The sequence below is a fragment of the Lytechinus pictus genome, chromosome 2 (genome assembly GCF_037042905.1).
Source record: "Lytechinus pictus isolate F3 Inbred chromosome 2, Lp3.0, whole genome shotgun sequence".
Classification (NCBI taxonomy): Eukaryota; Metazoa; Echinodermata; class Echinoidea; order Temnopleuroida; family Toxopneustidae; genus Lytechinus; species Lytechinus pictus.
Genome location: NC_087246.1, coordinates 10,781,563 through 10,798,622, shown reverse-complemented (window position 1 = coordinate 10,798,622; position 17,060 = coordinate 10,781,563). Strand labels below are relative to the sequence as shown.

At 35.0% G+C, this 17,060-nt stretch overlaps 2 protein-coding genes across 3 annotated transcripts in view; one reads left to right on the top strand and one right to left on the bottom strand.

The window, feature by feature from the left end:
- LOC129275658 (uncharacterized) overlaps positions 1 to 2,377 on the top strand; it is an 83,280-nt gene extending 80,903 nt beyond the window's left edge. Inside the window, exons 8-9 of the mRNA XM_064109283.1 lie at positions 32 to 118; positions 659 to 2,377. Coding sequence (XP_063965353.1) covers positions 32 to 118; positions 659 to 917 — 346 coding nt within the window. The 3' untranslated portion in view covers positions 918 to 2,377. The remainder of the gene's footprint in view (positions 1 to 31; positions 119 to 658) is intronic.
- A 1,637-nt stretch (positions 2,378 to 4,014) lies between these two features.
- On the bottom strand, positions 4,015 to 9,186 carry LOC129278079 (putative nuclease HARBI1). 2 transcript variants are annotated; one of them, XM_064109269.1, is made up of 6 exons: positions 8,153 to 9,186; positions 7,499 to 7,658; positions 6,744 to 6,957; positions 5,979 to 6,262; positions 4,819 to 4,967; positions 4,015 to 4,448 (listed from the first exon to the last, which is right to left on the bottom strand). In XM_064109269.1, the coding sequence occupies exons 2-6, from the start codon at positions 7,541 to 7,543 to the stop codon at positions 4,088 to 4,090; spliced, it is 1,053 nt and encodes a 350-aa protein (XP_063965339.1). In that variant the 5' UTR covers positions 7,544 to 7,658; positions 8,153 to 9,186; the 3' UTR covers positions 4,015 to 4,087. The 2 variants fall into 2 exon arrangements, with proteins under 2 accessions (XP_063965339.1, XP_063965346.1); XM_064109276.1 differs by having other exon boundaries at positions 7,499 to 7,613; positions 8,153 to 8,234.
- Positions 9,187 to 17,060: the final 7,874 nt, after the last annotated feature.

Below are 17,060 nucleotides of genomic sequence, written 5' to 3'. Positions count from 1 at the left end.
ACAACTTATATTGCACTCTTAATTCAAATAGGGGGACTTCAATTCCACCTATTCTTCCAAGAAAAATTACCAAGCCTACTGGACCTGGATCTACTCTGCAACCAACAAACCCCTCAAGGTATTGTAATTTTATTCAAATACTTTAAAGTCCATCATATAAATGAATTGATTTTGAAAACTTTTTCATGTGAATTTGCCTTCTTGCAAATATATGACAAAATTTATGTGACAATTTAGATAGTGGAAAATACATGTACATTTATAAACACATAAAGAAATTCATCATTAGCCCAGTTCTAAGAAAAATTGTGATACCGTACAATGAATTACACATGAATACAATAAACAATATGAAATATATATAATAAACAAATAATTAAATACTTTATAAAATGAAATATAACTGTAACTTGAAATTGAACAATGCACCAATGTACTTCAAAAGCAAGCATCTTCCTTATTCAACAATGAAATAGTATGGGGAAACTAATTTTGTAAAATTGGGTTGTGATTGAAATGCATGCTCCATAGCACAAAAGACAGAGATATTGGGTTTCATATTATTTAAATAGTCCAGGATATATTGGGATGAGAACTTGAAAGCCCAAAACCTTGTAGGAAAAACACATTAAATGTTTTTATTCTAATTAAATTATAGGAATACAGGAACCAGACCATCTGCCAAGAGAAGCTTGCATTATCTAGAACAGCTGGAACCAAACACAAAGAAAAAAAGTCTCAGTCCAGCACAAGAAGTAATGATTGAATTGGCAAGAGAAGAGCATGCATGGCTCAAACGTGAGCATGAATTAAGAGTTGAAATCCTTCAGCTAGAAATACAAACTGCACAATACAAGGAAGAGGAAGCTCGTAGATCACTTAACAAGGTCAATGCTAATTTGAATTCAGATCCTTAAACTATCTATTTCATATATTACAAATTAATAATTTGGAATAATATAAATGTGTATTTAACTATGCATACCATAACATTCTTAGCTTATCTACTTGTCTACTACTACTACTGTTCATTGAATCTTTGTAAAAAAAAACCCTTTGATTGAAGTTAACTAGAGTATAATTATTTTTTCCTTCTCATCTACAATGAATTGAGTAGAGGAAGTGTCTGATTCCAGAGAGCCTCTGGTCTCTTCTCATGATACACTATTGCAATGCAACCATGACATGATAGTTGTTCTTATCTACTTTTTGCAATTTCAATAGAGTACATTGTATGAGCAGCATTTATCTATATTTATCAATTGACAAATGTTTGTGTATTGAATTTGTATATACCACATCGGAAGAATGAAATATAATATATTCTATACAATAAAATACATAGTTTACTCATTGCAATTTGAACTCTAGAGTTTATCATATGCGTAGGAATAATCTATAATTCTCAAATGATGGTTGTGTATTGAATTTGTATATATCACATTGAGGGAATAGAATATGATATACACTTTTTTTGTTCACATGGTTATTCTTTGCAATTTGAACACAAAAGTATGAGCAGGAATAATATATATTTATTGAATGATAAATATTTGTATTGAATTTGTATATACCGCATTGGAAGAATGAAATATAATATATTCTATACAATAAAATACATAGTTTACTCATTGCAATTTGAACTCTAGAGTTTATCATATGCGTAGGAATAATCTGTATTTCTCAATAATTGTTTGTGTATCAAATTTGTATATATCACATCGGGTATGAGCAGAAATAATATTTTATTGAATGATAAATATTTGTAGTGAATTTGTATATACCGCATTGGAAGAATGAAATATAATATATTCTATACAACAATAAAATACATAGTTACTCATTGCAATTTGAACTCTAGAGTTTATCATATGAGAAGGAATAATCTGTATTTCTCAATGATAATTGTTTGTGTATCAAATTTGTATATATCACATCGGGTATGAGCAGAAATAATATATATTTATTGAATGATAAATATTTGTAGTGAATTTGTATATTCCACATTGGAAGAATGAAATATAGTATATTCTATACAACAATAAAATACACTACTTTGTTCATAATTACTCATTCCAATTGAACTCAAAAGTTTATAATATGAGTACAAATAATCTACATTTTTCAAATGATAAATGTTTGTGCATTTAATTTGCACATCGGAGGAATGGAATATGATATACACTTTTTGTTCACATAGTTACTCTTTGCAATTTGAAGATGAGAGTATGAGCAGAAATAATCTATATTCATCTATATTTGTATAGAATTTGTATATACCGTATTGGAAGAATGAAATATATGTATATATCAGATTGAAGGAATGAAATTTATATTCTATATGACAAAATAAACAAATTTGTTCACATAGTTATGCAAACTACGTTTCCATTCTTTAAATTTCATATATTGGTGACTACAAATAAATCTGCTGAATTCAATAATTTGACCAGAAATCTCTTTTATAGTAAAAAATGTTTAAAAGATGAAAACAATACATCTTTTGCATATTTTATTCTGGAAAAAAATTCAATTTGAGCAATAATCATATGTTATGGAATACACTTCATCAACATGCTTGAAGAAATCAGGAGAAACACACAATAGATTGATCCACTACTTGTCGTAAACTAGTCAAAGGCCTCGTGGAGTATAAAAAAAAGGCAATTGTATGCAATGGTGACAAGGCAAAATTATCGGTCACCGTTTGCTCGAGTCATTCAAGATGGTTTTGAAACTAAAGCAAAAAGGAAAGTTACATTCAAGAGTTTACAACATTGAAAGAAGACTGAAAAAACCAACAATTCTATGAATGCTACGGCTAACCAGGTGTGCTTGGTGTACATATGAGATATGTTTACATCAGGAGTGAATGGTGGGAAACAATAAATGCCAATTAATGTATAAGCTGTTCGTGAGCAGGGTTTCATGCAGCTACTATCTTATCACATTCCATGTAAATTTGAGTATGATTACTGGATATTTGCTCATCATGACCATGATGCAGCTGACAAAAGGAAAAACTAGATAAAGATCATATTCCACTAACTATTACCTGCTTGGTTGATTATGAAATAATATCGGGTAAAAGATTTGATATTTACAGATTGAGATAAAACAAAATAAGATTTAAAGATAAATTCCAGCTGTGGGAACGACCTCAAAATGACTTTTTACAGAATCAAATAAAATGAACACCATGGTGTCTGCTGGTATGAATAAACTAAAAATTTGAGGTGTCCAAAGGACACAGATGCCCCCACTTAACGCTAGGTTACTACGCAAAAACCAACTTGTATATATGAGCTATGACCTTTGACCTGCGGACTCCGCAATCAAACTTAGCCTGCATTTTGGTGTCGTCTACCTACACTCCACAATTTATAAAAAATCTGTTGAATATTTCTTAAGTTATCATGGTGAAACCAACTCGCTCATTTAATAAGCTTTGACCTGCAGACTTCAAATTCGAACTTTGCCTGTATTTTGGTGTCATCTACCTGCACACCCACATTTTTAAAAATCTATGAAATATTTTTCAAGTTATTGCGCAAAAACCAAGTGAGGGGTCGGACGGACGGATAGAGGCAACGCTTAATGCGGACTTCGTCTGCGGGGGCATAAAAATATGTGCCAAAGGATTCTGGAAGAAATTGTGAAATTACAAAGAAATTAGCAAAACGAGCACGGGATTCAGGTCAATTGTTGGGCATTTTTCAAAACAATAATAAATACTGTCCCACATGTGCTTATCTGAGTTGCTGATCTTGAGTGTGATTTTTCATTTTTCAGCTTAGATTCAGAGTGTCACAAACTTTAGTTTATGTAACTGTACCAGACCTAGATCCACAATGTTATAGTGACAATTAAGTTTGGTTTGCAGACTTTCTCGTAAAAATCAGTGTTAACTGCAACCACTTTCATTTATGAAGCCCTATTACATAATAAAATGTAGCTGCGTGAAACCCTGCTAGCTGGAAATATAACAAGTACCTTGACAGCATCATAATTCTTGGAATTTCACTGGAGTAACTGAAAGAACAACTGTTGCCTGAGCAGATGGTACCGAGTGGCTACTCTGGAGATTCTAAGGGTGGGTAAAATGGTCCTCAATAATCTGTTCTCTCCTGAGCCTACCAGCGACAGCATCACGGAGGCCAGGAGGAAGGTGGTCAGGTGGCATTGCATCATCAATTGGCTCAAGTTCTTGAATATCTTGCTCTCCACGAGTGAGAGAGATATTCCAAAGAACCGAGCATGCCACTATAATAGTAAAGGTAGTGTCCACCTTCACGCGCAGATCATTGAGGCAAGGGAACCTCCTCTTCCAACGGCCAAAGGTGCGCTCAATAACGCACCGTCCTCTTTTATGGGCATTATTGTAGCGCATCTGTGGCCCTGGATGAGGATGTAGGATGGGGGTCATCAGGAACGGGAGGCAGGGGTACCTGAAAAATGAAGAAAAACAGTTATATTTCAACCAATTTTTATTAGACATTACATTTATGAAAAATACTAAAAATCTAAAAAAAATACATGAGATATTCCAAGAACCAAAAAAATATATTAGATTCTAAATTTATTTCCCTTTTCTTTTTATAAATAGCATTTTCAGCCAATTAACTTTGACCTTCACAATCTGACCTGAAACTCATGCAGGTTGATCAGTGATACTTGGTTACCCTCATTTCTATGTTTCATGATCTAGGTCCACATACTTCTTAAGTTATGATGAGATTTCAAAAACTTAACCTCTATTAAGATTTCAATGTTGACGCCTTTATAAAATGTATATAATCACATAAAAAATCTCCTTACCCACTATCTCCAAGTAGCCACCCAGTACCTTCTGCCCTTGCCTCCAGCTGTTGTTTCAGCGAACTCTCAGAGAAAATCCTTGAATCGTGAGTGCTGCCAGGCCACCTTGCCACGATACTTGTCATTTTCCCAGCATGATCACAGACAACCTATTCATGATTCGAAGAGAAATAAAATGTTCAAAATAGAATGGTCAAGAATAAACAATATTTAGCCCCCCCCCCCCCCCCCCCGGATCTCTGGGCTTAAAGGTCATTGTATTCAAACTAGCTCCTATGTAAAAAAATAATGTGTAATTTAGATAGTTCATCTTATTCCGTTTCAAATGATACCACTTGCATGAAATTCAGACTGCCAGTTACCGTGCAAGGGCCATTAGAAAAATGGGAGGTCACGCCCATTTTGTTAGAAAATCAATTACCCTATAAACTGAATATGAGCAAATTTGGAGACAGTATAATTTAGCCCTTTGGGTGAATTGACCCAATGACATTTTCAAAAACTTAACCTTGGTTAAGATTTCAATGTTGACAACACCATTGCCATCAGTAAAATGGCGCCTGTAATAGTCTCGCTTTGCTATGCAAGTGAGACACACAAAAAATATCAAAAACTTTTCCTTATGTATTTTATTTTTTAAAGAGCTATATGCATTTTTAATCTTTTTTAGTTTGCTTTTTCAGTATTTTTTCGATGGAAATTGTTGGTGATACTATTCAGTCATAAATAACATGAATTAAATTGTTTTTAGGAACTTACAAAGTTTGGCTACATACAGAATTTGCATTGGATGTGTACAAAAATTTTGTGTTTGAGCAAATTCATGGTCAGTTGTGAACTTACAACAGGTCACATGTACGTAACTTTGGAATTGCGTACCCTAGAAAATTTGGTATTAAAAGTTGTGCAATCTTTTAGTGTTAGAGATTTATCGAGAAAGGTGTCAAGGGTGGGGGGGGTAACAAAAATCAAATTGCAAGTCATCTGCAATCTAACAATAATGAATATAGTATTTTTCCTAAATGAATACTACTTATGTCGAAGAATTTCCCATTTCCAAAATGAAATAAATAAGCATATCAATCCATCCCAAGACTAAAAAAACATGGCTTTTTAGATAAACAATTTGAGATAACTGTTAAAAATACAATCATTCTAACCTGTACATTAACTGAATACCTGTTTTTCCTGTTAAGGAAAAACAGGGCTTGTTCCCCACCAGGACTCCTGATGTAGACATGGGTCCCATCTATAGCACCGATGACCCCGGGAAAGCCGCAGTACTCATAGAATTGCTGCTGCGTTGTTTCAAGTTCGTCTCTCGTTGGAAATCTCATGAATTCCCGTTTCCTTCTTGCAATAGCTTCTGAAACCTTCTTGATGACTCGGCTCACAGATGGCTGAGATATTGATGCCTCATCACCATGCATAATTTGGAATGAACCTTCAATTAAACATGGAATAGTAGAAATCGAAGAGTCATTTTTTTAAATATAGCATGCTTATTTGTTTAATTCTTGTATATAAATCAGAAAAGGCTAAAAATGTTCAATACACTGTTTCAAATGAAGACGTATTTTTTTATTCATCAAAAGAATTGGAATGTTTGGCCTGTATTATGTTAAAGGGCAGTCAAGCAGAACAAAAAGTTGATTCGAATCAAAGAGAACAAGGCAAAAGCTATTTTGTGTCTAGCCCACTTATGAAAATAACCATAAATATTATGATTTGCGAGAGCACGCAACAGAATTGTATCGAAACTTCATTATGAAATGACTGGTATGGAATAACACTTGTCATAAGAGCCTTGCACGTAAACTTTAATGTAGAAGTAATGTTTACCATATCATACATCTGAGCAAATAATTAAAATAGATTAAGGAGGAAGATTCTGTTTAAAATTAGGAAAAAGACGTGATACTAACCTACGGCATAAAAACGCAGAGCAGTCATGACTTGTACCACAACAGGTAGTGGATTATTTCGATCTGTGTTCCTACTGAGATCTCCTTCAAGCATGTTGATGAGGTAGAGTGCTGTGTGTTTTGTAAATCTGTATCGAATCTTGAAATCACGATCGTCATACAATTCAAATGGATTCTTGTGATCTGTGAGTCCCCTCTCTGGCCTCATTTCCGCCTGTACAAGCAATAATTACACGAGAGAAAAAAAATCAAATATGAAAGACGATTTAGCAATTGTCAGTGTAGCTAATCTTGCACAGTATCATGTCAATGAATAATAATGACATCTCATGATAGATATACATGTAACTGTCAAATTCCTCAACTTCCAGTTTGAAGAAAAATTAAAGTACACTGTAGTTAGAGTGACCATTGATTTCTCAAGAAAGGCTGTACCAAGATCAATATCATTTAGATTTAGATCTAGGACAAGCTCCATCAACTTAACTTTATAAATCTAAGCTGAAACACTATCCAACTGTAAATTGCCATGGGACAGTGAATTAATATTGCTAGAATACATGACATCTGGCTGGAATACAGTGCTTATTTTGTTCATCTCTCAGAAATTTGAAATTTCTTCCAGAATTCTTTGGAAAATAATTTTCATTCATACAGACACTTTGGTTGTCAATTTATTGGATTCTGAACATACTCTTTTTTAAATTGTTACAACTTGTTTTGAATCTTAAAACAGAAAAACCTTAAGAACGTACCTCTCTGACCCTGTCAAGCTGACGAAGGCGGTAGAAATTTGCCATATTCTCAGTCCAAAAATGAATGTAGCAGTGATTGTGTTGATGGCAGGGAAAACGCCAGTGGATGCTGCCCCTGTCAGGGCCAAGATACAAAAGGTAACCAGCTTAGTCGTGACTCCTTCAGAAAAAAAGGAAAATGTCACAGCATTCATGATTACTAGTGATATGGTCTCCTTTAACCCTAACAAGATGAGGGGGGGGGGCTCACTCAAAATTATTATTTTAGAGGCATTATTTAGTAAATTATAGCAAACTTTTGATTTTATGCATAAATTAGCATAATTGATTAGCAATGAGATTTTGACCTTAGAGTCTTGTAGATTATGCCATGGGTAACACACACGCCAATTTTTGTCGTGATCGCATGATCAACAACAAAGATCATAAGGGGGGGGGGGGGCTTAATCAGCCCCATCCCCCTTGTCTTCCTAGGCATCGAAATAGCCCAGTCTATTTAGGGTTAAAGTATGGATAAACATTGTTGAAATTAGACAAATTTGCTAACTGACAGAATGGTATATAGAGTATAATAGAGTATATTCAACAAAACATGAGACTTATTGGAGACAATTTTTGGTGAATTCTGTTTGAAGTTATCAATAAATAACTTACTGCTTAAGGGGAAGTAGTCTTTTGCACAGCTGCTGTGTTGGAGACAACCTGCACTACTGTAGAAGTGATTGCATATATGTTGATGGCAGGGAAAACGCTGGTGGATGCTGCCCCTGTCAGGGCCAAGATACAAAAGGTAACCAGCTTAGTCGTGACTCCTTAAGGAAAAAAAAAGAGAAAAGGAAAATGTCACAGCACTCATGATTACTAGTGATATGGTCTCTTTAAAGGATGGATAAACATTGTCAAAATTAGGAAAATTCGCTTCTGACAGAATAAGAGGTACAGGGTATTGCATATCTTTTTCAAGAGTACATTCAACAATACATGGGAGTTTTAGATGAAATAAAACTCTCCAGAACAAAGCAACAAATAGACGTTTGCCGTATGCCATGCCCGATACCACCAAGCAGGCAGAACCTGTGTGTGGACTGGAGCAGTAACTTGAAACACACAGAGAGAAAAGCCAACCCAACAAGAAGAATTTTTCATGGTATTATGGTACACTGAGACATGAACTTTTTATCATCAATATCTTGATATTTGAATATAAAGCTTAAGTGATTCCTGTCTGACCTAAAGGTTTGCAATTTTAATTGCAACAAGAGTTGAAATGGTGATTTAAAAAAAAAATCTATCATCAACAAAGTTACAAACTGGGTTTAAAATCCAGTTTCATCCATTACAATATTTCTAACATTATTCAATCTTTGCTATTATTTTTTACAAAAAATTCAAAATTTATTGCTTTAAAAATACTTAAAAAACTTTCCATTATGTACCTGATTAAAATACAATATATAAACTATTTAATCTCTGCAATATACCGGTACAATCTACAGTATTTCAAAGAATGAAATGAGCTGAAAATTTCTGGATTGATATCTTTGTCTGTAGCATTCTGATATTTGTAAGATAATCTTATTTTAAAGAAAAAAAAGGGTCTTTAACCAAAAATGAAGGATTTCGTACCAGAAAAAAATTTGACAAGCAAAAAAAAAAAAAAAAAAAATCTGCAAGTACAAAGGAGCGGCTCATCAGGGGGGGGGGGGGGGGGCAGGGATACGTCCCTTTCATGGGTTGTGACTCTTAAGGGACACCCCCCCCCCTAGGTACGCTAATGCCTAGATCTTGATCCAGATCTACACTAGAATCTAGCCTAAGCTAGATCTACATGTAGGCCTAACCTTAAATAGTACTCGTCTAGATCTAAATTGGATCTAAAGTTAGATAAAAGTTATCTAAGTTAGATCTAAAGTTAGTAAACTTTTTGTTAGATCTCGTCTAACTGGATCTAAGTGTTGTGTTGTTAATACAGTTGACAATCTTCCTGATTTAGAATAGAAGTCTAGATCTAGATCATGTGTCACAGGGGAATATAACTGAGGACACTCACACATATTGCGAGGTTAGTATACTAACCTTGTGAGGTTAGTTATATACTAACCTCAGTCCTCACAGTCACACCATGAACCGCGTTTGGCAGTGGATTTCTAACTAACGTTAGTGGGTTGCGCGTGCTGGGATCCCACTTCTGCTGGTGTCCACAACACGCGACTTATACATGGCTTGATTTTTCTGTGCGCGGCAGCATGTACCGTAAGGGCACTATATAGTATTCAACCTGTTTGGACAGTTTCCTCAAATATATAGAAATATTGAATTTACCTTAATTTTACACCCATCTTATTTCCAAGAGCAAATGCTGGTTATTCTTTTTCCTTTATTTTTTTCTTCAACCAGTCGACTGTAAGCGCGGAGGATCGAATTATACGGCGATGGTTTTTGGCACTAGTATTCAATCCGTCGGCACTAGTATTCAACCTATATAGCGATGAAAGATGGCCCGAGCTGTCACTCAATCTGCCCTTGTCCCATCCGACTATGGACTAGACCATTTGAGATGAGACCAAACAGGGAATTAATCAAAGCCAAAGACTTACATAGATCTAGATCTAATATTCAGCAATCTAAACCCTTTTGAGATTCGCTATCTATCCTCACTAGGTTGAATACTAGTGGCATTCAGTGCAAAAGGCCATCGCCGCACAATTCGATCCTCCGCGCTTACAGTCGACAGATTGATAAAGAAAATACCGACAACAGATTATCCTGGAAATAACAAAGGTATGAAATTAAGATAAATTCCCTATTTCTAAATATTTGGGGGAATATGTCAAAATCTTTGAATTTTGCCGGGTTGAATACTACTAGTGCCCATACGGTAATGAACCCTTGGGTGACCGAAGACAAGGTTTTATTAACCTTGTCCTTGCAAATTGTAATTGCATAAGTGATGTGAACATGTGATCTTCGCATCCAGATTCCATGACAAAGAAAATTGGTTAGCTGGGCCTGGCTAATAAAGGCTAAGCAGGGGCAGATCCAAGATTTTTCAAATTTTTTGACAAATTAGGCCCTATGCGAAAAAAAAAATTTTCAACCACAAATTAAGGATATTTCGTAGTTATCATTCATACCAAAAAAAATTTGACAAGTCTTAGTCTTACTTAGGCTCTTTTCTTACTTGGCCCTTGGGCCCCCCTGGATCCGCCAGTGTACTTTAGCTATAACTTTGCTAAGCCGGCCAGGGCCTAGGCTAGCCGAACCCCCCCCCCCCCCCCCCCCCCCATTATCAGAAATCTTCCAACACGTAAACGTTCGAATGGGACTGTAGGCGAACTGTTCGTGCGATAAAAATAAACATTCGATAGCGAGAAACATCATCTTGGTTAATCATCGTTTATACTATAGAATAGTAATTTGTAGTACAGAATCGCACTCCTTAATAAAGAGGCAACAAAATACTTACGTTTTCGGCGAAAATTACCAAAAACTGGTTCAGTGAACCCGAATCTAAATCGGTCTCTGATCTGTCTCCGATGAATTTTGAGCGGGAAAAAAGGGTGAAAAAAAATTGCAGACGATTAAGCAACTACGCATGCGCACGAAATTTAGTCCATGGACTAAATTTTTTAAACCACCCACGACAGCTGACTAAAATTGATGACGTAAAACGACGCGTTTAGACCACGGACTAACTTAACCCCCGACTAAATAACCTTTGAGAATACCAAAATTTAGTCCATGGACTAAATCGGAGGTTTAAACCACCGATTTAGTCCATGGACTAACTAAACCTCCTTTGAGAATACCGGCCAATGTCCACATTTCATGAACTAGATCCATAAACATTCACAGTTATGATGGCAATTTAATTAAAAAAATACCCTCAACAAGGCCTAAGTTCATTGACCTTGTTCATGTGACCTGAAACTCATGCAGGATGTTCACTGATGCTTGATTACTTTTATGTCCAAGTTTCATGAACCATATTTATAAAATTTACGATGGAAATTCAACAAATACCCCTAACATGCCCAAAGTTCATTGACCCTAAATGACATTTGACCTTGGTCATGTGACCTGAAACTCGGGCAGGATGTTCAGTAATACCTCATTACCCTTATGTGCGAGTTTCATTAACTATAGGTCCATATACTTTCTAAGTTATGATGACATTTCAAAAACTAACCTTAGGTTAAGATTTCGATATTGATTCCCCGACATGGTCTAAGTTCATTGACCTTGGTAATGTGGCCTGAAACCAAGGCAGCATGTTCAGTATTACTTCATGATCCTTATGTCCAAGTTTTATGAACTAGGTCCATATACTTTTTAAGTTATGATGTCATAGTAAAACTTAACCTTGGGTTAAGATTTGATGTTGACGCCGCCACCGTCGGAAAAGCGGCGCCTGTAGTCTTGTTCTGCTATGCAGGCGAGACAAGAAAAAGGGGGAGGGGGTAAATTAACAGTATGAATATAATCAAGACACATGTCATAATATAATTCGTTTATTTAAATTATGAGCTTGAACGCATGCTATGCATCCCGAGTATCATGTTGAAAATAGGCAAACCTCGACAGTCAAATTACCATAAGCCTATCCTGGTGGGTTTGTTAATTAATGAAACAAACAAATCCAAATGAATACACCATGCAATTTCATGAAATTCGTTGAAATGCTATTGTCAGTTGAGGGCAAGGAAACATTTGATTGTTTTCATTAACTATTTTAAGAAAAAAAATCTTATTTCATCGTGAAAAAAATCGGTATTTGAGTCAGGTGGTCGATAAATTAATCCTATGACATTTTTGGAACTAGAATTTTCAATCTCTTTCAACTAAGACTCTGCATGTGATAGTTTGATATCATTACGAATTTCGAATGTAAGATTTTGTGAAATATATAAAGCAACACCGCCACCCCTACTCCAATTACGGTCTGCTCTTATTTATAATTCTATATATAGTAAATTATCTGGAGAATTATGCATATAGCCATGTTTCGCTTGTATTTTTCATTAGATCCACACAAAACAACACCAGTGCGTCCCCACTAGCGACTGGTCTTTCACAGTTGACCAAGTACATTGTTATAACAATACAGTCAAAGTAGAAATGCAACAAATACCTTCATTGAGTGTTCATTGGTGAGCTATTCTAGTCACCTGGTCAATGCAATTGCTGCATCGTGCTATGTAAAGCATGCTTACATATCATCTTGCTTTGAAGTCTGCCTATCATAATGAAAAAAAATGAAAGGTCATTTGACCAAAATGCCCATGAGGTTACTCCGAACTGGTCTATTCTAACATAACATACAAATACAAAATCAATATGACCCAGACCTGCCAACCTTCTACAACAAACAAAAAGTATTCTTAGACGGAAAACAAAAATAAAGAGTATTTTTTTTAAATTGTCTCAACGTAACAACCGCCAGCGTAGTGAGATTGGTGAAAAAACATGTGAAATTACTCTACTTGAAAACTTGATAATTCACCATTTCAAACATGCATGTGCTCTTTGGCAAGAATTTACTTGCTCTTTTCATGCAACAAGTTACTGGCTCGACAGTGATTTATAAGGGTCTGGGACCGTCGGACCGATGCTGGTGTCGCGCGCTGTTTTACACATACTCCAATGTCGGATTTTTTTTTTTATAATTAACAAATCATACAAAAAAGGTATTGGCATATTCGTAGCAAAAAAGAAGGAACAAATACTCTAAAAAGGAAACGGTTTGCAACTTGGCATGTCTGAAGATCTATCTTGGTCAATGATGGATGGGCAGCAGAGCACAGCTCGAACCACCCAAATGATACAATGGAAAAAAAAAAAAACTTATTTAGACTGGCTGATTCCAGAAAATTCCGATAAATATTTTTTTTACGAAATAAGATGAAAATAAACCATTCATGAATAAACATGAAGTGGTTTATTTCAAATAAATTAATGAAGAAAGATCTAAGAATATCTTAAGATCAAAACAGGCAATATAATTATTTCTTTCACCTTTTGACAAAATTAATTATCATATATAGCAGCTCTTTATTTTTACGAGATTGTTTCAAAACAAAGGCAAAATAAGAACAATAATAATCAAAACAAGACAAAATCAGTAAATAAGGCAATATACAAAATTAAAGCAATTTTCCATACAAAAGTAGCTGATTCATTTTTAAAAGAAAAGGGCTGATCAAGACCCATCATTGTATTTACTTCATGGACAAAGTTTTTCAAGCGACCTTTCATTCATTTCATTATGATGGGCAGATTTCAAAGCAAGGTATTACCTAAGCATGCCTTATATAGCAGGGTGAAGAAATTGAATAGACCAGGTGACTACAATAGCACATTAATGAACACCCTATGGAGGTATTTTGTGCATTTCTACTATGAATGCACAAAATGCAAGTTGTACAATGTACTTGGCAAACTGCATGTGAAATACCAGTCGTTCGTGGACGCATTGCTGTTTTTGTTTTATTTTTATGTAAATGAAAAACACAATTCAAAAGAAAATGAATAATCAAATCATCAAAGTTGGTGCTCGTCTCATTAAAAAACCACCATGTCACTTTAGTACCAATAACCTTCCTCTGATCATGAACAGAATCTTCTGATCATGTGCAGAGTGGAACTACGAACTAGTGTATTGTTGTTTAAAGAATAAGAGAGAGAAAAAAGGGTCCTCAACCAGTCTGTTAAACAGCGCAGAACAATATACGGTAAAGAGAGTAGTCGTACGACATAAAAATAAAGATTGGTAGAGGTCTCTTTTTCAATGCAGGTTATTCGTAAATGGATAACTCCCTCAATGTAAAACTTGTTGAAGAGAGTTATGGCTCATTGGAGAACAAAAATTGCTTATTTATTTGCGCCAATCGCTTAATTATGTTTGGTTTGAATTTTAACAATGAATTCATAAATTCCAATTTGACGCTTCTGTTAATTTGATTAAAATAAGGGATAAAATGCCGATAATTTGGATGACAATAGGGTGGGGGCAGTAAAATACTTGACTTCATGGGCTCTTCTGTAGTTATCATGATTAAGGTATGTACAGAAGGGACAGTGTGGGAATGTTGCAGTGAACAATAAAAAGGCTTTCATTGAAGAACGTGAACAAAGAATCACTAATACATGAATCGAAATCAGCCTATATAGTGATACGCACATTTCAAGCAAATCATTGAATTGCGTAATGTCTTATTGCCGTATAGTAGAAATGCGATAAACCTGTCCTTGCATCAAACTTTTCATCTGCATAGATAATTATAATCAGTTCAAATGAAATGTAATAATCTCACAGCAAGAGCCCCGATGAGCCCCAGTGCTTCTATTGATGGGCTGCAAAGAGAAAAAAAAAATCTGAGAAATATTTGTCGAGACATTTCCCACATCATGCCCCTTGAATATTACCTTTGCATTTCTTTATATATAGAGACTCACTTCATTGCAGCATCTATCTCATAATCTTCAAGAAAAATGAAGGGTCTTCTGGTTCTTGTTCTGGTTGCATTTATTCTAATGGCCGAATATCCAACTAAAACAGGTGAGAGTTATTCGTATAGGTGGATGTTTGTTTGTGTGTATGTATATTGATATATAAATTTTGTGAAGTCACAAAAGACGTTCGGGTTATAGTTATTTAGTTAACCTTTTTCTTATATAATGAATTGAATAATAATAATAATGAGTTGCCTCGGCTGTGATCATGTGTATACAGAGTGTTTCTAAAAAGGTAACCGAAGTTCAAAGGTTAACTATATAAAAAAATACATAATTCATTCTTGCGATTTCTATTCTACAAAACCTTCCTATCCAAACCTATCCCCTGCTAAATTTTTGTGAGTGGCTGGCATTATTTTACATATCAACTCAACTGTCGAGCCTCAATCTCTGTTAAACGCGTCATTCATAATTCTTTTTCTGATTTCGAAACGGAAAAAGCAAAAACGAACTATTGAGTGAAAATTGATTCTATTCAGAAAAACGTCACTTTTCATTATTTTGATTCAAGAATGAAACATGTAAAAACGTGAAAACAGAAAACGGTTCATTTTTCCGTTTTTACACATTTCAATTTTTCCTTTGAAAATCACAAAATTGAAATTCTCGTTTGCTTTTTCTGTTTCGCGTTCACGAAACAGAAAATTGAATCGAAACTCCCGGGCGAAACTCTCCGTTTCCTTTTACTGTTTTGCGTTCACGAAACCAAAAAATCTCGTTTCCTTTTTCCGTTTTGAAATCAGAAACACGAGTTATCTTATCGTACCGCCGAGGCGCGCCGTCAAGGTACAATTAGATCATTCCTTTTCCTTTACGGAATATTGAAGACTGCTGAAGCTTTTGCAAAAGGGGCGGAGCCAGAACTAAGCACTATGGCTGGCTGGCCATGTCATACCTTGATACTATAACTATCCACCTTGATTTTAAATTATGGCTCTGCAAAAATGGTTTATGCCTTATAAACGCACACTCCTTTACCTAGGATGATGGAATGATAATGCAAACAATTGTACTCTGGGGTGGGTCTAAAATATTCAGTTGGTGCTACACGTGCAAATTGGTACCGCATATAGCCTATGTACAGAAAGTCAGTTGCAACTGTGATTTTTTTTTTTCGAGCCATAGTTTAAAACCAATGTGGAAAGTACAAAATTGTTAACATCAACATGGCCAGTCATAGGTGGTTAGTTCTGGCTCCGCCCCTTTCGCAAAAGCTTCGGGTCTTCAATATTCCGTTTGGCCAAAGGAAAAGGAATTATCTAATCGTACCTTGACGGCGGTACGATCAGATAGTTCCTGTTTGTGATTTCGAGACGGAAAAGGGAAACGAGATTTCAATTTAATTTCGGCAAAATCTGATATTAGCGAAGTTATTGACAGTTATATGCACGTCGTCATGAATATTTATTAGATGTTACGTCCCCACTTTCCCTTTTCTTATGTTATTTATATGAAATCATAATTTCATTTTCTCATGCATGTGTGAATGATATGTCTCCCTTATAATGAAATAATTTGCCGCAATGAATATCTAATGCACTTAATCATAAATTATTCCAATATTTGTTATTCTTGAGGACAAAAAAATGAATAAACCTAATTTCATATAATAAAATACAAAAGAACAAGTGGGGATATGACATCAGTTTGCTCACTGAATATTCATGAAGATATGCCAAGAACTGTTTCACCGGAATAATGCAAATCTTTAAAATGTCATAACTTTGTTATTCCATGTCCGATATTGATAAAATTTTCAGCGTTTTGTTTGTCTGATTTTTCATAATCTATTCAAATCATATTATTTTCAGCCTCGAATACCCCTTTAAGACAGAAGGATGTGTTATTAGATATAGCATGCATGATACATTACCAAGTTGTTGTAGATAATTATGAGGCATCCCCCCCCCCCTCCAAAAAACAAACCTGGTGGGTGTTTCATAAAGATGTTCGTAATTTACGACTGGTGATCCTTTCTTGTTGTAAGTAAAATCTATCCCTATGTAACTGACTTACCACCTAAGAACATGTTTCAGTATACGCGCTC

Bases quoted from the DNA above. Each gene is read 5' to 3' on its own strand.
- LOC129278079 (XM_064109269.1), bottom strand. From the start codon at position 7,543: ATGGCAAATTTCTACCGCCTTCGTCAGCTTGACAGGGTCAGAGAG. The intron at 6,958-7,498 runs GTACGTTCTTAA...TTGCTTGTACAG, and splicing joins AGCTTGACAGGGTCAGAGAG to GCGGAAATGAGGCCAGAGAG. The intron at 4,449-4,818 runs GTAAGGAGATTT...TTCATTTTTCAG, and splicing joins TGGCTACTTGGAGATAGTGG to GTACCCCTGCCTCCCGTTCC.